Consider the following 21,049-nt stretch of genomic DNA (forward strand, 5'->3'; position numbering starts at 1 on the left):
TCTCACATAAGCATTCCTCTTCTCCAGATGTGTAAGGATGGTATGTAGAGCTCTGGCTATTGTGTTGTCTGTCAATCGGTTGTATCGGTCGGTGAATTGTAGGGGGTCCAGTGTGGGTGACAGCAAGCTGCAGATGTAATCCTTGACCAACCTCTCAAAGCATTTGCTTATTATTGAGGCGAGTGTGACAGGACGCCAGTCGTTCAGACATGTTAGCTTAGTTTTTTTAGGTACTGGGACAATGGTGGATGTTTTGAAGCAGAGGAGGCAGCAGTACAATGCAATACACAATAATACAGAAAAAATAAAAAAGTAAATCGATTACAGTAACATATATGTATATTAAATAGTTAAATTAAATTGGAGCAAAAACAGAAATAATAAAAAGTGAGGTAGTGTTCACGGGTTCAATGTCCATTTAGGAATCGTACGGCAGAGGGGAAGAAGCTCTTCCTGAATTGTTGAGTGTGCGCCTTCAGGCTTCTGTACCTCCTTCCTGATGACAGCAATGAGAAGAGGGCATGTCCTGGGTGGTGAGGGTCCTTGATGATGGACATCTCCTTTCTGAGGTATCACCCCTTGAAGGTGTCTTGGATACTATGGAGGCTAGTGCCCGTGATGGAGCTGACTAATTTTACAGATTTCTGTAGCTCCCCCATTCCATACCAGACAGTGATGCAGACTGCCAGAATGCCTCCAAGAATACATCTGTCGAAGTTTTCAAGTGTCAAATGTCTAACTAAAATGTATGTAGACAACATCCACTGCCCTAGCCTCATCAATCTCTCTTATCATCTTGTCAAGAAACCCAATCGAGTCTATAAGAAACGACCTGCCCTGCTCTAAGCCATGCTGTCTCTCCCTGTTTCACCCAGGGCTTTCCAAATGTCACAAGCCCTATACCTAAGGATTTTCTCCAGCAACCTACAACTGACGTGAGAGTCACTGGTCTATAGTTCCCAGGATTTTCCTTTGTTCCCTTCTTAATTAGAGGTACAACGTTAGCGATTCGCCATTCCTCTAGGACCTTCCCTCCACTGGAGGAATGTTCTTGATGTGCTGCCTCAGGAAGGTAATGCCCATCATCACACATCCCCACCATCCTGTCCGTGCCGTCTTCTCACAGTGACCCTCGGGCAGTGTACAGAAACCTGAGGTCACACAACACCAAGCTCTACTGTAGGAATGGATGCTTCAACCATTTGGTTCTGAACCAACATGCACAATCCCAATCATTACAGTATAGTGACATGATGACCACCCCAATCACTTCGTACTAACGGGGACTTGGTGTTGTTTCTGTTCTAATCATGTTTATGTTGTAAAAATGAAGTACAATGTTTGGTTAATTAATGTTTGTTTTTGTGAATATTGCTTATAGAATGCTATGTGGCTGTGATGCTACAAATAATGCACGTGTGTGTGTGTGTGTGTGTGTGTGTGTGTGTGTGTGTGTGTGTATATATGCGTGTGTGTGCATGCGTTTGTATATACAGTACACATACACAAGTTTGTCAGATGCACAACGTGTGCAAATAGGTTATTGCGCTCTGTACATAATAAGTTTGGCTGTGTTTCAGAAGTATTCTCTAGAATGACTTTATACTCTCTGTTTGAAGTCGTTATTGAAAGTAAATGGAAATATACCATTTTTTCTCTGTCAGACATTCTGAAATGTGTGAGGAGATGGAGGGGAATCTGTCTGCCATGATGAATGGTCCGGTGAGGAGCGCCCTCTAGGGGCAGCGCTCCCATTGATAAATCGCGAGGCGCCCGCCGCTCCCGGCATGCCGCGCGGGTGTTAATGGCGGCCCCACAGCGACCGGGTGGCGTTAACCCGCTGGCCGGCTTCCCCTTCCCGACCGGGACCGGGACCGGCAGCGATGACATCGGGAGAAGCGGGACCCAGGGCGGCGCAGAGCGGCCCAAAAAACCGTGCCGGGCTTGCGTGGACTTCAAGACGTGGATCCGGGAGCAGAAGAAGCTGGCGGTGTCTGCGGGGAAGGAAGTGGTGAGGAAGGATGGGAGGGCAGAGCGGTCGTCGAGGGGGCAGGGAGGCTCCGAGGGCCGCACCTGTACGAAGCGGATAAGGGTCATGACCAGCCTGACGTTAATTGACACTTATACTTTCAATGTCATTGATCACAGAGCTCGCAAACAGGCCATTCGGCCCAAGCGGTCCATGCTGACCAAGATGTCCAACCTATTCCCATATTTGGTTAACCACTTAATCCCTCCTATCCATCTGTCTAGTTGCCTTTTAAATGCTGTTAACGACCCAGTCTAGACCACCCTCTGGGTGGAAAAAGTTGTCTGTCAAATTCCTATTAAGTCTCCACCAGCTGGCCTTAAACCTATGCCTTCTAGTTCTTGATTCCCCAGCCCTGGGAAGACTGTGCACATTCACCCTATCTGTGCCCTTCATAGTTGTGTATACCTCCCTAAAAGCTGATTTATACTTGTGCGATGCTACCAAGCAGACCAATCACAGTTGTTGCAGTCTGCGTCGCTGCGATGCGTGAGTTACTTTTCTGGGGAGGTGCACGTCACCCTACGGCGTAGATATGACGCACAGGTATAAATCAACCTTAAGAATACTCATCATGCTCCTATGTTCCAACAAGTGTGAACCTCTCTCCACGATCAGTTGCTTGACTCCAAGTCAACATCTGCGTAAATCTTTGCACTCTTTCCAGCCTAATGGCATTTTCCTTGGCCAAAACAACACACTATTCCAAATGCTGCATCACCAGTGTCTCGTAGACTGCAACACAACATCCCAGAATCTTTACTCAGTGCCCTGACTGATGAAGGCCAGTGTTTCAAAATCCTACTTTGCCATCCTGTCTACCGGAAGTGTCACATCAGTGATGTTTGTACCTTTTTGAAAATGTCATGAACGAGAAAATACCCGGTTTATAGTTTTGTTTCCTGCACTTTAGCCTTTCTAATGCTCTAAATTGTTTTGGCACACACCACTGGCTGTCACCTCATCCAGCAACAGCCAGAGTGTGTGTAGTAGTGGAGGACCAAGTGTCTGGAAAGCATCTTGTAGTTACAGGGATTCTTCAGGGGCCATGGAGAATAATTATAGTTTCGAAACAGGCCCTTCATCCATTGACATTAACCCCATTTAACTCCCCCTCTTTTTCCCCTCAGTTCTCTCCTTCCCTCCCCCCCACCCCCACCTTGAGAATCATTCACCTTGAGAACTTGCAGTGGGCCATTAACCTGCCGATCTACGCAACTTGTGGGAGAATAGCCCAGTCACGGAAAGAATATGGAAACTTCGCATGGGGAGTGCCAGTGGTTAGGTTTGATCCTTTTTTGCTGGAGTTCTACTAAGAGTTGCTCTGTGTCAGTGACTGACTTGGACCTGTTAATCATACTTTGGCTGGATACAAAGACAGATCCAGGGGGAAGTTCTTCTTTTCTTCTCCTCTCTGTGTTGGGAGGTCAAAGTGTAGTGACTCCTGGTGCAATCTTGTTTTGAGTTGTGAGCTCAAACACCTCTCCAACATCTGACCTACAGTTCACAGTATCACTTCACTGCATTGCTGAGGAATTCCTGCAGCTCAGTGCACTTGTGTCTACTTTGCTGAAGTGCTTTGAGAGGTTGGTCATGGCCAGAATCAACTTCTGCCTGAGCAAAGACCTGCAATTTGCCCATTGCCACAATAGGTGTACAGCAGATGGAATCTCACTGTCTCTCCACTCAGCCTTGGATCACCTGGACAATAGTAATACCTACATCAGGCTGCTGTTTATTGACTACAGCTCAGTGTTCAACACAATCATACCCTCAGTTTTAATCAATAAGCTTCCAAAACCTGGGCTTCTGTGCTTCCCTCTGCAATTGGATCCTTGACATCCTCACCACGAGACCACAGTCAGTGCAGATCAGAAATAAACTCTCCTCGCTGACAATCAACACTGGCTCATCTCAAGGATGTGTGCTTAGCACACTGCTCTACTCTCTCTACACCTAAAGACTGTGTGGCTGGGCACAGCTCAAATGCCCTCTATGAATTTGCCGATGACACTACTATCGTTGGCAGAAATTCAGATGGTGATGAGGTGTACAGGAACGAGATAGTCAGCTGGTTCATTGGTTATGCAACAACAAACTGGCACTCAACATCCGGAAGACCAAGGAATTGAATGTGGACTTCAGGAAGGGGAAGTTGATGGGGTACACACCAGTCCTCATCGAGGAATCAGCAGTGGAAAGGGTGAGCAGTTACATGTTCTTGGTTCTCAACATCTCTGAAGTTTTATCCTGTGCTCAACATATAAAACACAATTGCAAAGAAGGCAAGACCGTGGCATATTCCATTAGGAATTTGAGGAGACTGGGTATGTCACCAGAGACTTGCAAATTTCTACAGATGTACCATGGAGAGCATTCTAACTAGTTGCATCAGCGTCTGATATGGGGGTGGGGGGGGGGGGGGCTGTGTTTCCACTGCACAGGATCAGGAAACCCTGCAGAAAGTTGTAAACTCAGCCAGCTCCATCATGTGTGCTAGCCTCTGAGGCATCAAGGTCACCTTCAAAAGGCGATAGCTCAGAAAATGTCGCCCCTGCCACCCAGAATATGCCCTCTTTTTGATGCCATCAAGGAGGGAATACAGAAGCTTGAAGACGGAGAACAGCTTTTTTTTACCGCTGTCAGATTTCTGAATGGCCAATAACCCCATGAGCACTACGTCACTATTTTTTCCCTCTTTTTGCACTAATCTAATTTAATTTTTTATATATTTTATTATAATTATAGTTTTTTACAAATTATTATGTATTGCATTGTATTGCTGTACAAAACAACAAATTTCATGATGTAGGCCAATGATATTAAACCTGATTCTGACATGAGGTATCATTTTAGGTATGGATGTGTTTTAATTTATCGAGTACAGCAGGCTGACAGCAGATTCTTGGACAATATTTTAAACTCTGCTTGAAATCTAACTTGATGTTAAGACATTCATTGACCTCGGCTGAAATGTGACATCAAAACTGGGTTTGTATAAAAACTAATGATATATCCAATGTGGAATTTGACAGTGTTTTCTAGACTTGGGTTGGGAGGTAGGAAGGAACATCTTACAAAGTGGTTGAAGCAAATAGCAGAGATACATTAAAGGAAAGACTGAATAAGGGGATATGTTGGTAAGTTTGTAGGGGGAAGTGCCAGCTGTGTTGTGGGTGCTCAGCAGTATGCATACATCCACTGCTGGCTGTGATGACTTTGTTTCGGTACGTGTCTAGAGTACTGATTATTTTTGTATTATGATGTTGTCACTGCGCTGTTTCTGTAGCACCACATTCCCCATTAGACTAATAACAGCCCGGAAGCCCTAGTGTCAAAGACGGATCGACCCAATGCAATAAGCGCAAGGTACCACGAATTCAATAAAACCATAAAACAAGCAATACTTTGTCAAACTTCACTTTTTATTCTTAGCATGCTATGGGGGAAGTTACAGACTGATCTCCCAAAGAGACAGTCCAGCCACTGTCCCCCCCGAACACAATTCCACACAATTTATTACATTGGTCATTACAGGAAATATTATAATTACGTGAGTTAATACAGTTTTAGAATAGTTTCAATCACGTGCTAAGATACAATTAGATGTAAAATCATTATTGGTTAGTTATAATTATTTCTGCCAAGACTAGCCTAGATGCAACTTAACTTCCTCATATTGGCACCTCCCCCTGACACTTCCCCCTTCTCTCGAATGTTATGTCCCATATTTATTTATGCCTTAAGATGCCCCTTCAATCATACCATACCCATATTTAGTTATGTTTAGCGCTTTTAGAGAACAATGCCTAATGCGTCACCTGTTGCCAGGTAGAGTTTCTTTCTGACTGCTCAGTAACATAAGGTACCTATAAGACAATTGATCATAAGCTAATCATACCCCTTAATCCATTCCCCCTATTCTACCTAAGTTTACCTTTCCCTTCATCACTAGAAGATTCAAAATGTTGCACCGAGGAATCAACGCAATTGTCATCTTTCTTCCAGTGCAAAATAATAGTTTCAGTGCAGCTTAGTTTGTGAGTTGGAGATGTCTATAAGAAATCCTACTTGTATTGTAAACAGAGCAGCTTGATAGAAACATAGAAACTAGGTGCAGGAGCAGGCCATTCGGCCCTTCAAGCCTGCACCGCCATTCAGTATGATCATGGCTGATCATCCAACTCAGAACCCTGTACCTGCTTTCTCTCCTTACCCCCGATCCCTTTAGCCACAAGGGCCATATCTAACTTCCTCTTAAATATAGCCAATGAACCAGCCTCAACTGTTTCCTGTGGCAGAGAATTCCACAGATTCACCACTCTCTGTGTGAAGAACTTTTTCCTCATCTCAGTCCTAAAAGGCTTCCCCTTTATCCTTAAACTGTGACCCCTCGTTCTGGACTTCCCCAACATCGGAAACAATCTTCCTGCATCTAGCCTGTCCAATCCCTTTAGAATTTTATACGTTTCAATAAGATCCCCCCTCAATCTTCTAAATTCCAGTGAGTATAAGCCTAGTCGATCCAGTCTTTCTTCATATGAAAGTCCTGCCATCCCAGGAATCAATCTGGTGAACCTTCTCTATACTCCCTCTATGGCAAGAATGTCTTTCCTCAGATTAGGGGACCAAAACTGCACAGAATATTCTAGGTGCGGTCTCACCAAGGCCTTGTACAACTGCAGTAGAACCTTCCTGCTCCTGTACTCAAATCCTTTTGCTTTGAATGCCAACATACCATTTGCCTTTTTCACCACCTGCTGTACCTGCATGCCCACCTTCAATGACTGGTGTACAATGACACCCAGGTCTCGTTGCACCTCCCCTTTTCCTAATCGGCCACCATTCAGATAATAATCTGTTTTCCTGTTCTTGCAACCAAAGTGGATAACCTCACATTTATCCACATTAAATTGCATCTGCCATGAATTTGCCCACTCACCTAACCTATCCAGGTCACCCAGCATCCTCCTCACAGCTAACACCGCCGCCCAGCTTCGTGTCATCCACAAACTTGGAGATGCTGCATTTAATTCCCTCGTCTAAATCATTAATATATATTATAAACAACTGGGGTCCCAGCACTGAGCCTTGCAGTACCCCACTAGTCACTGCCTGCCATTCTGAAAAGGTCCCGTTTACTCCCACTCTTTGCTTCCTGTCTGCCAACCAATTCTCTATCCACATCAATACCATACCCCCAATACCGTGTGCTTTAAGTTTGCTCACTAATCTCCTGTGTGGGACCTTGTCAAAAGCCTTTTGAAAATCTAAATATACCACATCCACTGGCTCTCCCCTAACCACTCTACTAGTTACATCTTCAAAAAATTCTATAAGGTTCGTCAGACATGATTTTCCTTTCACAAATCCATGCTGACTTTGTCCGATGATTTCACCTCTTTCCAAATGTGCTGTTATTACATCTTTGATAACCGACTCTAGCATTTTCCCTACCACCAATGTCAGACTAACCTGTCTATAATTCCCCAGTTTCGCTCTCCCTCCTTTTTTAAAAAGTGGGGTTACATTAGCCATCCTCCAATCCTCAGGAACTAATCCAGAATCTAAGGAGGTTTGAAACATTATCACTAATGCATCCACTATTTCTTGGGCTACTTCCTTAAGCACTCTGGGATGCAGACCATCTGCCCCTGGGGATTTATCTGCCTTTAATCCCTTCAATTTACCTAACACCACTTCCCTACTAACATGAATTTCCCTCAGTTCCTCCATCTCACTAGACCCTTGGTCCCTTACTATTTCCGGAAGATTATTTATGTCCTCCTTAGTGATGACAGAACCAAAGTAGTTATTCAATTGGTCTGCCATGTCTTTGTTCCCTATGATCAATTCACCTGTTTCTGACTGTAAAGGACCTACATTTGTCTTGACCAATCTTTTTCTTTTCACATATCTATAAAAGCTTTTACAGTCAGTTTTTATGTTCCCTGCCAGCTTTCTCTCATAATCTTTTTTCCCTTTCCTAATTAAGCCCTTTGTCCTCCTCTGCTGGTCTCTGAATTTCTCCCAGTCCTCAGGTGTGCCGCTTTTTTTTTTGCTAATTTATATGTTTCTTCTTTGGACTTGATACTATCCCTAATTTCCCTTGTCAGCCACGGGTGCACTACCTTCCCTGGTTTATTCTTTTGACAAACCGGGATGAACAATTGTTGTAGTTCGTCCATGCGATCTTTAAATGCTTGCCATTGCATATCCACCGTCAACCCTTTAAGTATCATTTGCCAATCTATCTTAGCTAATTCACATCTCATACCTTCAAAGTTACCCTTCTTTAAGTTCAGAACCTTTGTTTCTGAATTAACTATGTCACTCTCCATCTTAATGAAGAATTCCACCGTATTATGGTCACCCTTACCCAAGGGGCCTTGCACGACAAGATTGCTAACTAACCCTTCCTCATTGCTCAATACCCAATCTAGAATGGCCTGCTCTCTAGTTGGTTCCTCGACATGTTGGTTCAGAAAACCATCCCGCATACATGCCAAGAAATCCTCTTCCTCAGCACCCTTACCAATTTGGTTCACCCAATCTGTATGTAGATTGAAGTCACCCATTATAACTACTGTTCCTTTATTGCACGCATTTCTAATTTCCTGTTTAATGCCATCCCCAATCTCACTACTACTGTTAGGTGGCCTGTACACAACTCCCACTAGCGTTTTCTGCCCCTTAGTGTTATGCAGGTCTACCCATATCGATTCCACATCCTCCAGGCTAATGTCCTTCCTTTCTATTGCATTAATCTCCTCTCTAACCAGCAATGCTACCCCACCTCCTTTTCTTTCCTGTCTATCCCTCCTGAATATTGAATATCCCTGGATGTTGAGCTCCCATCCTTGGTCACCCTGGAGCCATGTCTCTGTGATCCCAACTATATCATATTCATTAATAACTAACTGCACATGCAATTCATCCACCTTGTTACGAATGCTCCTCACATTGACACACAAAGCCTTCGGACTTATTTTTACAACACTCTTAGCCCTTATACAATTATGTTGAAAAGTGGTGCTTTTTGCTTTTTGCCCTGGATTTGCCTACCTGCCGCTTTTACTTTTCACCTTACTACTTTTTGCTTCTACCCTCATTTTACACCCCTCTGTCTCTCTGCACTTGTTCCCATCCCCCTGCCACATTAGTTTAAATCTTCCTGAACAGCAGTAGCAAACGCTTCCCCCTTCCCCTAGGACATTGGTTCCAGTCCAGCCCAGATGCAGACCGTTCTGTTTATACCGGTCCCACCTCCCCCAGAACTGGTTCCAATGCCCCAGAAATTTGAATCCCTCCCCCTTGCACCATTTTTCAAGCCACGTATTCATCTGAAATATCCTCCTATTTCTACTCTGACTAGCACGTGGCACTGGTAGTAATCCAGAGATTATTACCTTTGTGGTCCTACTTTTCAGCTTATCTCCTAACTTCCTAAATTCACCTTGTAGGACCTCATCCCGTTTTTTACCTATATCGTTGGTACCTATGTGCACCACGACCACTGGCTGTTCACCCTCCCGTTCCAGAATGTCCTGCAGCTGCTCAGAGACATCCTTGACCCTTACATCAGGGAGGCAACATACCATCCTGGAGTCTCGTTTGCGGCCGCAGAAACGCCTATCTATTCCCCTTACAATCGAATCCCCTATCACTATAGCTCTCCCACTCCTTTTCCTTCCCTCCTGTGCCGCAGAGCCACCCATGGTGCAATGAACTCGGCTGCTGCTGCCTTCCCCTGATGAGACATCTCCCCCAACAGTATCCAAAACAGTATATCGTATATCGTTTAGAAGGGAGATGACCTCGGGGGACTCCTGCCTACTGCTACGCTGTCTAGTGGCCACCCCTTCCCTTTCTGCCTGTGTAGCCTTTACCTGCGGTGTGGCCAACTCACTAAATGTGCTATTCACGACTTTCTCAGCATTGCGGATGCTCCAGTATGAATCCAGTCGCAGCGCCAGATGCTCAATGCGGTCTGCCAGAAGCTGCAGCTGGACACACTTCCTGCACACGTAGTCGTCAGGGACACTGGAAGTATCCCTGATTTCCCACATGCTGCAGGATGAACAAACCACGGGGCCGATCTCAGCTGCCATGACTTACCCAATACTTGCCTCAACTTTTGAAACTTTCTCCTTTGAAAGGAACTTACCCGGCCTTACCTCACTTGGAGTGATCTTTTTTTTATATCAACAAGACACTCACAGTTGGGTTTTTTTTTGCTACCTTCCCTTCCTGACTCTTTAAGTAACTGCATGATGTAGCTTGCAAGATTGCTATGTTGTCAAGATGTGATGCAGAGTTAATTGAATACTCCAAATCAAAATGAGAATTTTTATTAATTTAAGACACTGGGTGATGTGGGGAAATGCTATCGAATTAACCTATATATAGATCAGCAGTAATGCTTTTGATAAGTAGAACAGACTCAAAGCTAAATGATCGTGATAAATGAAAAGTGATGCATTTGGCTGGTCAGGTAAAGGTAGGGTCTGAAGGAGTGTTGATGAACAGAGGGACCTTGGAGTACAGGTCCAGTGAAAACCTGAAAGTGGCAACACAGGGAGATAGGGTGGTGAAGACTATATGAGGTGCTTACCTTCACTGATCAAGATATAGAATGCAAGAGCAGAGACATCATGTTACAAATCTCTAATTGGTCATTTACGCCACACCTGGAATATTGGATGCCTTTCCAGTTGCCACTGTCTAGGAATGCTGTAATTTACCAGAATGTTGCCAGGATTAGAGTGTATCAGTTATGGGAAGAGATTGGTTGGCTGGGTCCTAGATATGAGGAGCTGAAGGGTGACCTGGTAGAGATGTGCAAAATTATGAAAGGGATTGATAATCTTTCCCCACATGGTGAGGATATCTAAAATGAGGGTATAGGTGAGAGGGTATCTGGGGGGGGGGGAAGTTGGGGGAGTTTCTTCATGCATTGCATTGTTGGAAGTTGGAATTCACTGAGGAAGTTGAGGAGCACAATACTTAAGAAAGCATTTAGACAAACACTGGAGCAGATGCATATAGAAAAAGATCTAGTTTAGATAATGCAGTGGTAGGTATGGACATGTGTGGGCTGAAGGTCCTGTTTCTCTGCTGTACAACTCTGATTTATTGCTCATCCGAAATCCAATTAATGACTTTGGGAGTTGATTCCTTTGTGTAAGTGGTTGCAAACTTGGGCTGTTCTATACTGGGGGGTGGGGTATATGATTCAAATTTGATTAACATATGCCATTAAAGCAGATACCTCATATTTTGAACTGGTTTTGCCATTCAGCCCAGGGTTAGGTATGGCCATCACTAACTCTATTGGATGGTAAAGTGGGCTTAAAAGGCTGTACACCTTAGATCTGTTCTTAGATTGTCATTGAGCAATGCAGCACAGATACAAACCCTCCAGCCCCTTGAGTCCCTGCCAGTACATTGCCCACTCAGCTAGTCCCAATTTCTTGTGTTCAACCCATGTCCCTCAAGTCCTGCCCCTGTATCTACCTATCCAAGTGCTTCTTAAATGATACTGTTGTACCTGGCACAACCACTTTGTTCCATATACTCTTCGCGTTTTTTAAATGGGACTTAATCTGAATTGCCCTCTAGTCTGCTTCATTTGCGTCACTTGAGAAGTTATTTTTGCTCTCTTAATTTGACCTGATTTGGATGGAATCCTGGAAAATGTGAATGAAGTAACATTTTCTACTTTCAAAGTAAAGTTTAGCTCTAGTATGGTAGGATTTCTCTTCAGTCAATTACTGCAGAATTTTTTGTTGAGCACTGCTTTAGAATTGATCTTGTATACTTTATATTTTCGTATTTCATCTGCAGGATGTTTCAGAGGATCTGGATAAAGAGCGTCCCGTCGAATGTCCTTTAGATCGTGAAGAGCTAGGGAGGAACACTTGGTCTTTTCTTCATACAATGGCTGCTTATTATCCAGACAAGCCCACCACCAGCCAACAGGAGGACATGAATCAGTTTATTACTTTGTTTTCAAAGTTCTTTCCCTGTGAGGACTGTGCAAAAGATTTGAGAGACAGGTCAGTGTGATGTGTTTTCTTTTGCTTTTGCTGTTTGCTTTAGACTGCCATCATAGAGTTTTTAAAAAAGTGCTACATCTACTAAGAACGTATTAAGTGGCTACCCCAATTAGCCGGTTTCATGGGAATAGTTAAAGAGATATTTAAAAGACAGAAGCTACCATTTAACTGAGTAACAAATTATGTATTTGAATGTAATACAGAACAAATTAGAATGCTATCAATAATACTGCAGTATTATAAAACCGTATATTCCAAATATTTATCAATAGAGGATGTAATCCAGTGTACATTGCTATGTTTTTTAGATTGAAATAAATGAGCAAAATTGGCACAGGCACCTGGTGCAGATAATGGGCTGCCTGCATAGCCTTCCTGCATGAAGTAGTGTCGTAATCCACAATAAATTTCCTGGCATCTTGTGTAGTCACCAGCTCAAGTTCAGATTTGTCATCTTCATCACTTTCCACCTTTTTGTTTTAAAAAAAACACATCAAAAATCACTGCTTTTTGAATCGATATTCGTCAGACCAAGTGGATAACATAATCACGTGCAACTGACACTATTTTAAAAACTTATTTCCAAGCATGGTGTGCTGATGCTGGTTAGAAACTGTTTGGCAACAGTCTCCTGTCTTAACTAAGCAGCAAAATGTCCCAAGTAAAAGGCTGCCGCTATTAACCAGTGGCCCAATTAATATACTGTATGTATATGATATCCTGAACCATTTTAAGATGAAGTTCAATTGAGTAAATAGTGATTCAGACTTTCAACTAATTAAGTGAAAAGAAAATTTTGCACACCCCCTTCTTTCTCTCCCTGAAGACCATGGGCTCCTTGTTCAAATATACTTCTTTTGCTGTTGTCTTACACAATAATTGTGTGATTATTTGTACAAGTGCAACAAGCTCTTCCAATGGAGGTAATAGTGGCTGAACCAGTTCCTGACCTTTCCTAAAGATGTCACAGTAACAAGTCTCTAGCTAACAATTAAAAGTAGGAATCCTGGCTACTTCCTCCTCTCAGAGATGCAGAGATAGACTGGGCTGCTACTCCATTTTGGCACTTATAATGTCTTCAGCCCACAACTGTTCTGGTCCAATTAATTAGTTGTTCACTGTATAATATTGCTAAATGTATGAAGTGTTTGTTGTATAAAACTAAGTTAAAAAAAATGCTGGAAATACTCAGCAGCCCAGGCTGAATCTATGGAGGACAAGTTTGCATTTTACATCAAAAATGGAAAATTTAGAGATTGCAGCTATGCAAAGAAAAGGGAAAGATGAACAAAAAAGGAGGGTCTGAGAGGATAGGATGTAGTTATGATTTATTGAATTGTTGAATCTGTATCTTCAGCTGCTATCTGCAGAAGCTGAGAAGTGGTTGTGGTGTGATTGAATGCTGTTGTAGAAAGACAAAGTTGCTCTCCTTCAACCAGTTTCGTGGGACTGGTATGGAAAGCCAAGATCAGAATGAGAGCAAAATGGAGAATTGAAATGTTCATTTATGCATGCTTGGGTCATGTCTGTAGAGCTGAGTGAGAGGCATCCAAGACCTGATCTCCAATCGTCGGTGTATGTGTAGTTGGAAGAGAAGTGTGAGTGCAAAATGCAATATTCAAGGGATTAGCTGTCTTAACAGGAAGGTGCCTTTGGAGCTTTGAAAGGTGGAATTTTCTCATGATCTGTAAGGGAAAATAGAAAATCAGGACACGGTTTTTGAGGTGATGCTCATCCCAAGGCACTAACAACCCAAGGGAAATGGCAAGACATAAGATAACAAACATATTTCTTTCTAGTGAAATCTTTGGAAAACTTTGATTATACTGCACCAAATGCTAATCTTTTTATCTTTGTTCCACTGTTACAGACTGAAGGTAATTCCGCCAGACACTAGCAACAGGTATAAGCTTTCTCAGTGGATGTGCCTTCTCCACAATGATATCAGCAAACGGATAGGAAAACCAGAGTTTGATTGCTCCAAGGTGGATGAGCGATGGAAAGATGGTTGGAAGGATGGTTCATGTGATTGATTTTTTTATTTAAAATCTCACGTTTGACTTGGACTTGTGTGTGTTTTTTTTCTTGCTCTTGACAAAATGATGTTACTTGGTTTTGGTAATATCAAAATCACGATGTATGGTACCTTAATATTTTCTCCTCCCACTTGTACATTCTTGACCCTCAATTCTCAATTTGAGGTCGGTAATTTCTCAGCATCTTCATCCAGTTCTAATTGTTAGGGTTCTAATTTCACACTCTCTCTGTCCTCCAGAGGGTGCAGTTGAGTCAGGATGATAATTTGTATGAAGACCTTCGCTTGTTCCTGGCTGGATCTAGCTGTAATAGACAATTGAAGAAAGCTTATTTTCTACAATCTGTAAGGATAACTTGTTTTGGAAAATGGAATGTTCAAGTTTTCCATCTCTCTTTTCATTGGATTTGCACAAAATTTAACATTTTGCTGGATTTCAATTATTTTTTTCAATTGGTTGCCACACAGAAGCAAGTGGTATCTTGAAACATTTAGTGCTATTTCAATAGCAAACGAAGAACACTGACTCTGCTATTTGGAGAATCACATTTTCATTTGCTTGTGAACTAATAAACCAGTTTTTATAATGGTTAACATTCATTGTGATTTTAGAAGAATTATGTAAGGTTTGGGATGAATCAGTGAATCCGTGAAACTGCTAGGGCAAGAAAATTGATTCTGGTCCTATCGTACTAGTTGTCCACTGGACTTGTACTAAAGTAGCTGAGTTTTTAACGATATCTGCCATTTTGACTAATACATTAATACAATAGCAGTCACTCCTTGTTCTAAGTGGTTTGTTGGAATTATTGTTGGCATGGCAAGTAAAAAAAGTCACTGTTTCAAAGCAGTTTTGTCAGATTTAAACGTATGCACATTACAAATTATGTACCATCTTTGTCACAGCTCACACTGCCCACCCTCCCCCAGTCAATGATTTAGAATACTCATGGACTGGAAAGTCAAATTTTAGATCAGTTGTAAGGCTTTATGAATAATTGTGACAATAGATGCATACATGTCTAACATGCATCTTGTGGAACTGTGGCAGGCTTTTGTCTATCATTATTTAATGAACTTTCAGATAAATAAATATTTGAGCTTTCAGAAATGGGAATGAAAGATTAACAACACTACTGAAATGAAGAAAGAAAAGACTGAAATTATGAAATAGTTTTATTTGCACTGAATTTGTATAAATAAAACTGTGTAGATTACATATCAATTCATATTCTATATTAGGGTGTTAATAACCATGGTGTCCATCAGCAGGTATTCCTTATTTAAATAGGCACTTTTTGCTTTTTCCCCCCAAGCTATTGTCTGGTGCCTCTTACTGCTCCAAGCCATCAATTATTGGAAGCAATAAAGAGGGATTGTCATCCCATTAATAGTCTTGCCTGTCAATGGCAACCAGAGAAAGGTATGGAAGTGGGAAAGGGAATAAAATGAAATATCAGGCCTATGCTGATACTTGAAACACATTAAATAATATATTTTCAGTTTTAGCTGGTAAGACATTAATTTATGTATTCTTTGGGTGGTTAAAATTTTTACCATGATGTGTTTACTTGCCCTGAATCCAAGTGCAGGAGTATACCAAATTTTCGGCTGTGTTGGATCCTGACATTTTTGAACCAAGGCTCTTAGGAAGTCAAGAATAAGGCACAAAACCTGGTGCTTATGATCATTTATTCAGTGTTACAGGAATGAAACGAGGAGAAAAAAAATGAAAGTGGGAGAGGGAATGAGACCCTGGTGGCAAAGGAGAGGAGAAAGGGGAAAAAGAACATTTGGTAAAGGAAAAAAAGTGGTTTGATCCTCTTATACCTGATTACTTGATAACACACATTCCATTCAAATACCATTGCTCAAATTAACCAATAAGATAGTGCCCATTCATGTAATATTAAATCCTCCACGGAAACAAAGTTGTCACAAAAGCAACTGCAACCACTAGAGAAAATACTGCAACATTACACGTACATGGGTAATTATATAAAAATACAAACAAGCATAAGAAAGTTAAGCTACAAGGAAAATGACAATTATAGAGCCGTAACTGCTGTAATACAATTCTTGCCACTCCAAATTGGTGAAATGTAAATGAGCCATTTGGTAGTGTATATCTTCATTGTGGACTTGCAGTCTCAATATTGCCGTAGGTTGGGTGGGTCCTATTCAATATCATACTCTCCTGCCTGTAATCACTATGACATTCTGAAATCATGTTCACATGAGTTTCTGCAGAGCAACACACACAAAGTGACTCAAGCAGGTCAGGCAGCATCTATGGAGAGGAATAAACATTTGATATTTCAGCAGTGCGGAATCAGGACCTTCATTCGAGACCCTTTCCAGTCCTGATGACGGGACAACTGTTTATTCTCCTGAGTAGATGCTGCCTGACCTGCTAAGTTCCTCCAGCATTTTGTGTGTTGCTCCAAAAGCATTTTGTTCAAATTGTGTTCTAAAAATTAGGGTTAAAACTTTTTGGCTGAGAGAATCTTATTCCCCATCATGTTTTGTATTAGATCTGATAAACAATTTTCACTCTAATAAAGTTAACATATAAAAATGGAGTTCTTTGAATATATTCTGGAAGTAATGATTTGTGGCTTTACTGTGTTTATGTTCTATTGCCTACATCCCTTGATACCCATGTTGACAAAAATCTATCATTCACAGATTTAATCTTAATTATTGCCCGTGTCAATTTCCATGTGCAAAGTTCCAAATTTCTACTCTGCTTGTTTCTTCACTTTGTTTCTGAATGAGCTGGCTGCAGCTTTGACGTAATACTCTTTTCTAGTACAGGTACAACCACCCCAACCCAAGGGCTTCCCAAATTTCATAAATACTACTAAACTATCAGGCCTGGAATTATTAATCATATCCTCCCTAAACTTACTAAGTTTCAGGAAATACAGCCACTGGTTTTGCTGGTTTGTCCAATGATTTTTGTTACGTTGAACTTCCTGCAAGGTCAATATATCTGCAAATTGAGTAAAGTTTGGAGGGATCTAGTGTTCTCGTGCATGTATCAGGAAGAGTTAGCAAGCAACTGAGTGTTAAAATGATAAATGGTATATTTCACTTTATTGCAAAGGGCGTGGAGTTTCGAAAAAGGGAGGTTTTGTTACAATTCTACGGAATGTTGGTGAAGTCATGCCTAGATTAGGAATTCATTGTGGATTTCAGGAAGGGGAAGTCAGGAGAACATACACCATCACTCATTCAGGAGTTCGTGTGAAAAGAGTGGGCAGCTTTAAGTTTCTGGGGGTGAACATCTCGAGGCGAATCTGTCCTAGGCTCAAAACATTGATACAATCAAGAATATGGTATACCAGTGACAATATTTCATTAGGAGATTTGGTATGTTACCAAAGAGTTATTGAGTCATAAACTCATAGAGGAATGCAGCACAGAAACAGGCCCATTGGCCCATCTAGTCTGCTGAACCATCATGCTTAGTCCCATTGACCTGAGCTTTGGCCATAGCCCTCCATACCCCTCCCATCATTGTATCTATCCAAATTTCTCTTAAATGTTGAAATCAAACTCACGTCCACCACTTCAAATGGCAATTTGATCCACACTCTGAGTGAAGGAGTTCCCCCTAAATATTTCACCATTCACACTTTACCTCTGACCTTTAGACCTCAGTGGAAAAAACCCAGCTTGCGTTTTCCCAATCTACAGCCTTCATAATTGTGTATGTCTCTATCAAATCTCTCCTCATTTTCCTACGCTCCAGGAAATAGTCCTAATCTTTTTAACCTTTCCCTATAACTGAGGTCCTCAAGTCCCAGCAACATCCTTGTAAATTTCCTATGCTCTCTTTCAATCTTATTGATATTGACTAGAATTGTACACAGTACTCCATATTAAGCCCCATCAATGTCTTATACAACTTCAACATATTCCCAGATGCCTCCATTCTACCACCTTCTTCAGTGCCTTACTGTTCATTGTGAAGTCCTACCCTGGTTTGGCCTCCCAAAGTTTAAACTTTAAATGCCTCAGTTTACCGTTATCCTGGGCCCAGCACGCAAGTGCAATTCCAAAGAAAGCATGGCAGCGCCTTTACTTCATTAGAAGTTTGCGAAGATTTGGCATTTCACCTAATGCCTTGACAAACTTCTTTAGATATCTGGTGGAGAGTATATTGACTGGTTGCATCACAGCCTGGTAATGGAAACACCAATGCCCTTGAATGGAAAATTCCACAAAAAATAGTGGATATGGCCCAATGCATCATGGGTAAATCCCTCTCCTCCACTGAGCACATTTACCCGGAGTGCTAGCGCAGGAAAACACTGTCCATCATCAAGGATCCCCACCACCAGCTTATGCTCGCTTCTCACTATTACCAACAGGAAGAAGGTGCAGGAGCCTACTTCAAGTTTTGATAGCCTTCTTGCTATCCATTATGCCCCTTCTTGGTGTCACCTGCAAATTCGGTGATTCGGGTTACCATATCACACCGACTTGACGACAAACAACAATGAACAGAGCACTGATCACTGCGGCAGACCGCCAATCAGAGTCAACCACCTACTGTCACACTCTGGTTTCTCTCGCCAAGCCAATTTACTACCTCATCCTGAATGCCAAGTGACTGAATCTTCTGGACCAGCCTCCCGTGTGAGACTTTGTCAAAGGTCTTGCTAAAGTCCATGTTATAAACATCCACTGCCTTTCCTGCTAACCTCAAAAAAACTCTGGAAGGTTAGTTAGACACGACCTACCACATAGCCATGTTGACTATCTAATTAGGCCCTGTCTATCCAAATACTTGTATATCCAGTCCCATAGAATACTTTCCAATAGTTGACTCATAACTGACATCAGGCTCGCTGACCTGTAGTTTCCCAGCTTATTCTTAGTTTTTCTTAAACAAGGATGTTTTAAATATGTGCCTCTGTGAGGGCCCCTGCAATTTCTGCACTAGCATCCCACAAGGTCCAGGAAGAAACTGTCAGGCCCTGAGGATTTAGCCTCCTTAATTTGGCTCAGGACAACAGGCATCTCCTCCGTAATCGGTATGTGGTCCATATTGTCTTTGCTGTTTTGTTTCACTTCTATAGACTTAGTATGTAGGAGACTCCTGAGAAAATACAGATGCAAAAAAAATATCCATTTAAGATCTCCCTCATCTCTTGACTCCATGCATAGACTGATCTTCCAGATTTCCAATTTTGTCCCTTGCTATCCTTTTCCTCTTAAGATATTTGTAGAAGCCCTTTAGATTCTTCACCTTGTATGCTAGAATACCCTTATGCCTTCTTTTAGTGCTCTTGGTTTCCCTCAAGTGTTCTCTCACATTTCTCAAGCACCTCATTTGTTCTTTTCTGGCAATACCCACTATGCTCTTCCTTCTTCTTAACCAGGGCTTCAGTATCTCTCAAAAACCAACCTTAAACCTATTAGCCATGCCTATTTTTCTGACAGGAACATACAAACTCTGTTCTCTCAATATTTCATTTTTGAAAGCCTCCCACTTACCAAGCATCCCTTTGCCATGAAATAACCTATCCCAATCCACACCTGCCAGATCCTTCCTAATACCATCAAAATGACCTTTCTCCAGTTTAGAATCTCATCTCAAGGACCAGACCTATCCATCTCCATTATTATTTTGAAACTAATGACATTATGAACACTAGATCTAAAGTGTACCCTTACACACATTTCTATCACCTGCTCTGTTTTGTTCCCTAATAGGAGATCCAGTATTACACTCTGTCTAGTTGGGACCTCTATATATTAAGGAAACTTTCCTGAACACATCAGGCAAATTCTATCCCAGCTATCCCTTTAACAGTATGGGAGTCCCAGTCAATATGTGGAAAGTTTAAAATCACCTACTATCAAAACCTTATTTTTCTTGCAACTGTCTGCTATTCCCGGCAAATTTGCTCCTATAAATCCTGCTGACCATTGGATGGTCTATAATAAATCACATTAATGTGGTCATACTTCTCTAATTCCTCATTGCCGCAGTAGACAAACTCTCTACTCTGTCCCATCTGAGCACTGTCATGACATATTCTGCAACTAGTGCCACCTCTCCATCTTTAATCCCTCCCTCTCTATAATGTCAACAATGGAACCCTGGAACAATGAGCTGCTGGTCCTGCCCCTTCTGCAGACAAGTATCACCAGTGGCTACAATGTCATAATTCCATGTGCTGATCCATGCTCTAACCTCATCTCCACAATGCATTCAAATAAATAGAACTCAGAACATTATTCCCATGATGATCAATCTTTCGATTCCTGTCTTTGCATGTAGGCTTAACATCACCTTTCCCCACACCCACTTCACTATCTTCCCTGGCACTGATTCCCAGGATGCCAGGCTAGTTGTGATATTTTCACCAGAGGGAGAAACTGAAAAAAAATGGAACATAGTACTATGATAAGGAGCTTTGGAATTCTCTGCCCCTGAGACATGTGGACAACAGATCATTAGAAATATTTAAAGATTGAGTTCTTGATGGTAATGGGGATTGGGCACAGAGGAGGAACCTAGAATAAATCAGCCATGATCACACTGAAGGGCCAAATACCTTCCTAGTGAGTGACATCTAGAGATGTCCTCAGTAACATTGGTTTGGTAGAACCATGCTTTTCTAGTTACCTTCTACTGTTGCCTTCTATGGAGACTACCTACGTGGAACACAATCTTCCAGTTCAATGTGTCCATGTCTGAGCTGGCCTTTGTTCACTTACTGGTTCAGGACTATGACAACTTCGCGAGAAGTCACTACACCGGACAGTTCACACTGCCATTCACTGGCTTACGGCTAGGTACTGTGCTAGGACCCTACCCCTTTAAAACTGGGAGGAGTGGAGGGAAGATTAGGTTTTTTCATTATTTCTTGTATCTATCCACAATGTTCTAATCATCTGTATTAAATG

General features: G+C 42.0%; 1 protein-coding gene across 1 annotated transcript; it reads left to right on the top strand.

Annotated features, from left to right (window-relative positions):
• Positions 1-1,788: 1,788 nt before the first annotated feature.
• gfer (growth factor, augmenter of liver regeneration (ERV1 homolog, S. cerevisiae)) lies at positions 1,789-16,704 on the top strand. Its single transcript, XM_073060734.1, has 3 exons — positions 1,789-2,011; positions 11,876-12,087; positions 13,958-16,704. The coding sequence occupies exons 1-3, from the start codon at positions 1,805-1,807 to the stop codon at positions 14,118-14,120; spliced, it is 582 nt and encodes a 193-aa protein (XP_072916835.1). The 5' UTR covers positions 1,789-1,804; the 3' UTR covers positions 14,121-16,704.
• Positions 16,705-21,049: the final 4,345 nt, after the last annotated feature.

This window comes from Hemitrygon akajei, chromosome 11, assembly GCF_048418815.1.
Source record: "Hemitrygon akajei chromosome 11, sHemAka1.3, whole genome shotgun sequence".
NCBI lineage: Eukaryota > Metazoa > Chordata > Chondrichthyes > Myliobatiformes > Dasyatidae > Hemitrygon > Hemitrygon akajei.

Excerpts from the sequence above, each read along its gene's own strand:
- gfer (XM_073060734.1), top strand. The coding sequence starts at position 1,805 with ATGGCGGCCCCACAGCGACCGGGTGGCGTTAACCCGCTGGCCGGCTTC. Across the intron at positions 2,012-11,875 it reads TGTCTGCGGGGAAGGAAGTG|GATGTTTCAGAGGATCTGGA; the intron begins GTGAGGAAGGAT and ends TTTCATCTGCAG. Across the intron at positions 12,088-13,957 it reads GCAAAAGATTTGAGAGACAG|ACTGAAGGTAATTCCGCCAG; the intron begins GTCAGTGTGATG and ends CCACTGTTACAG.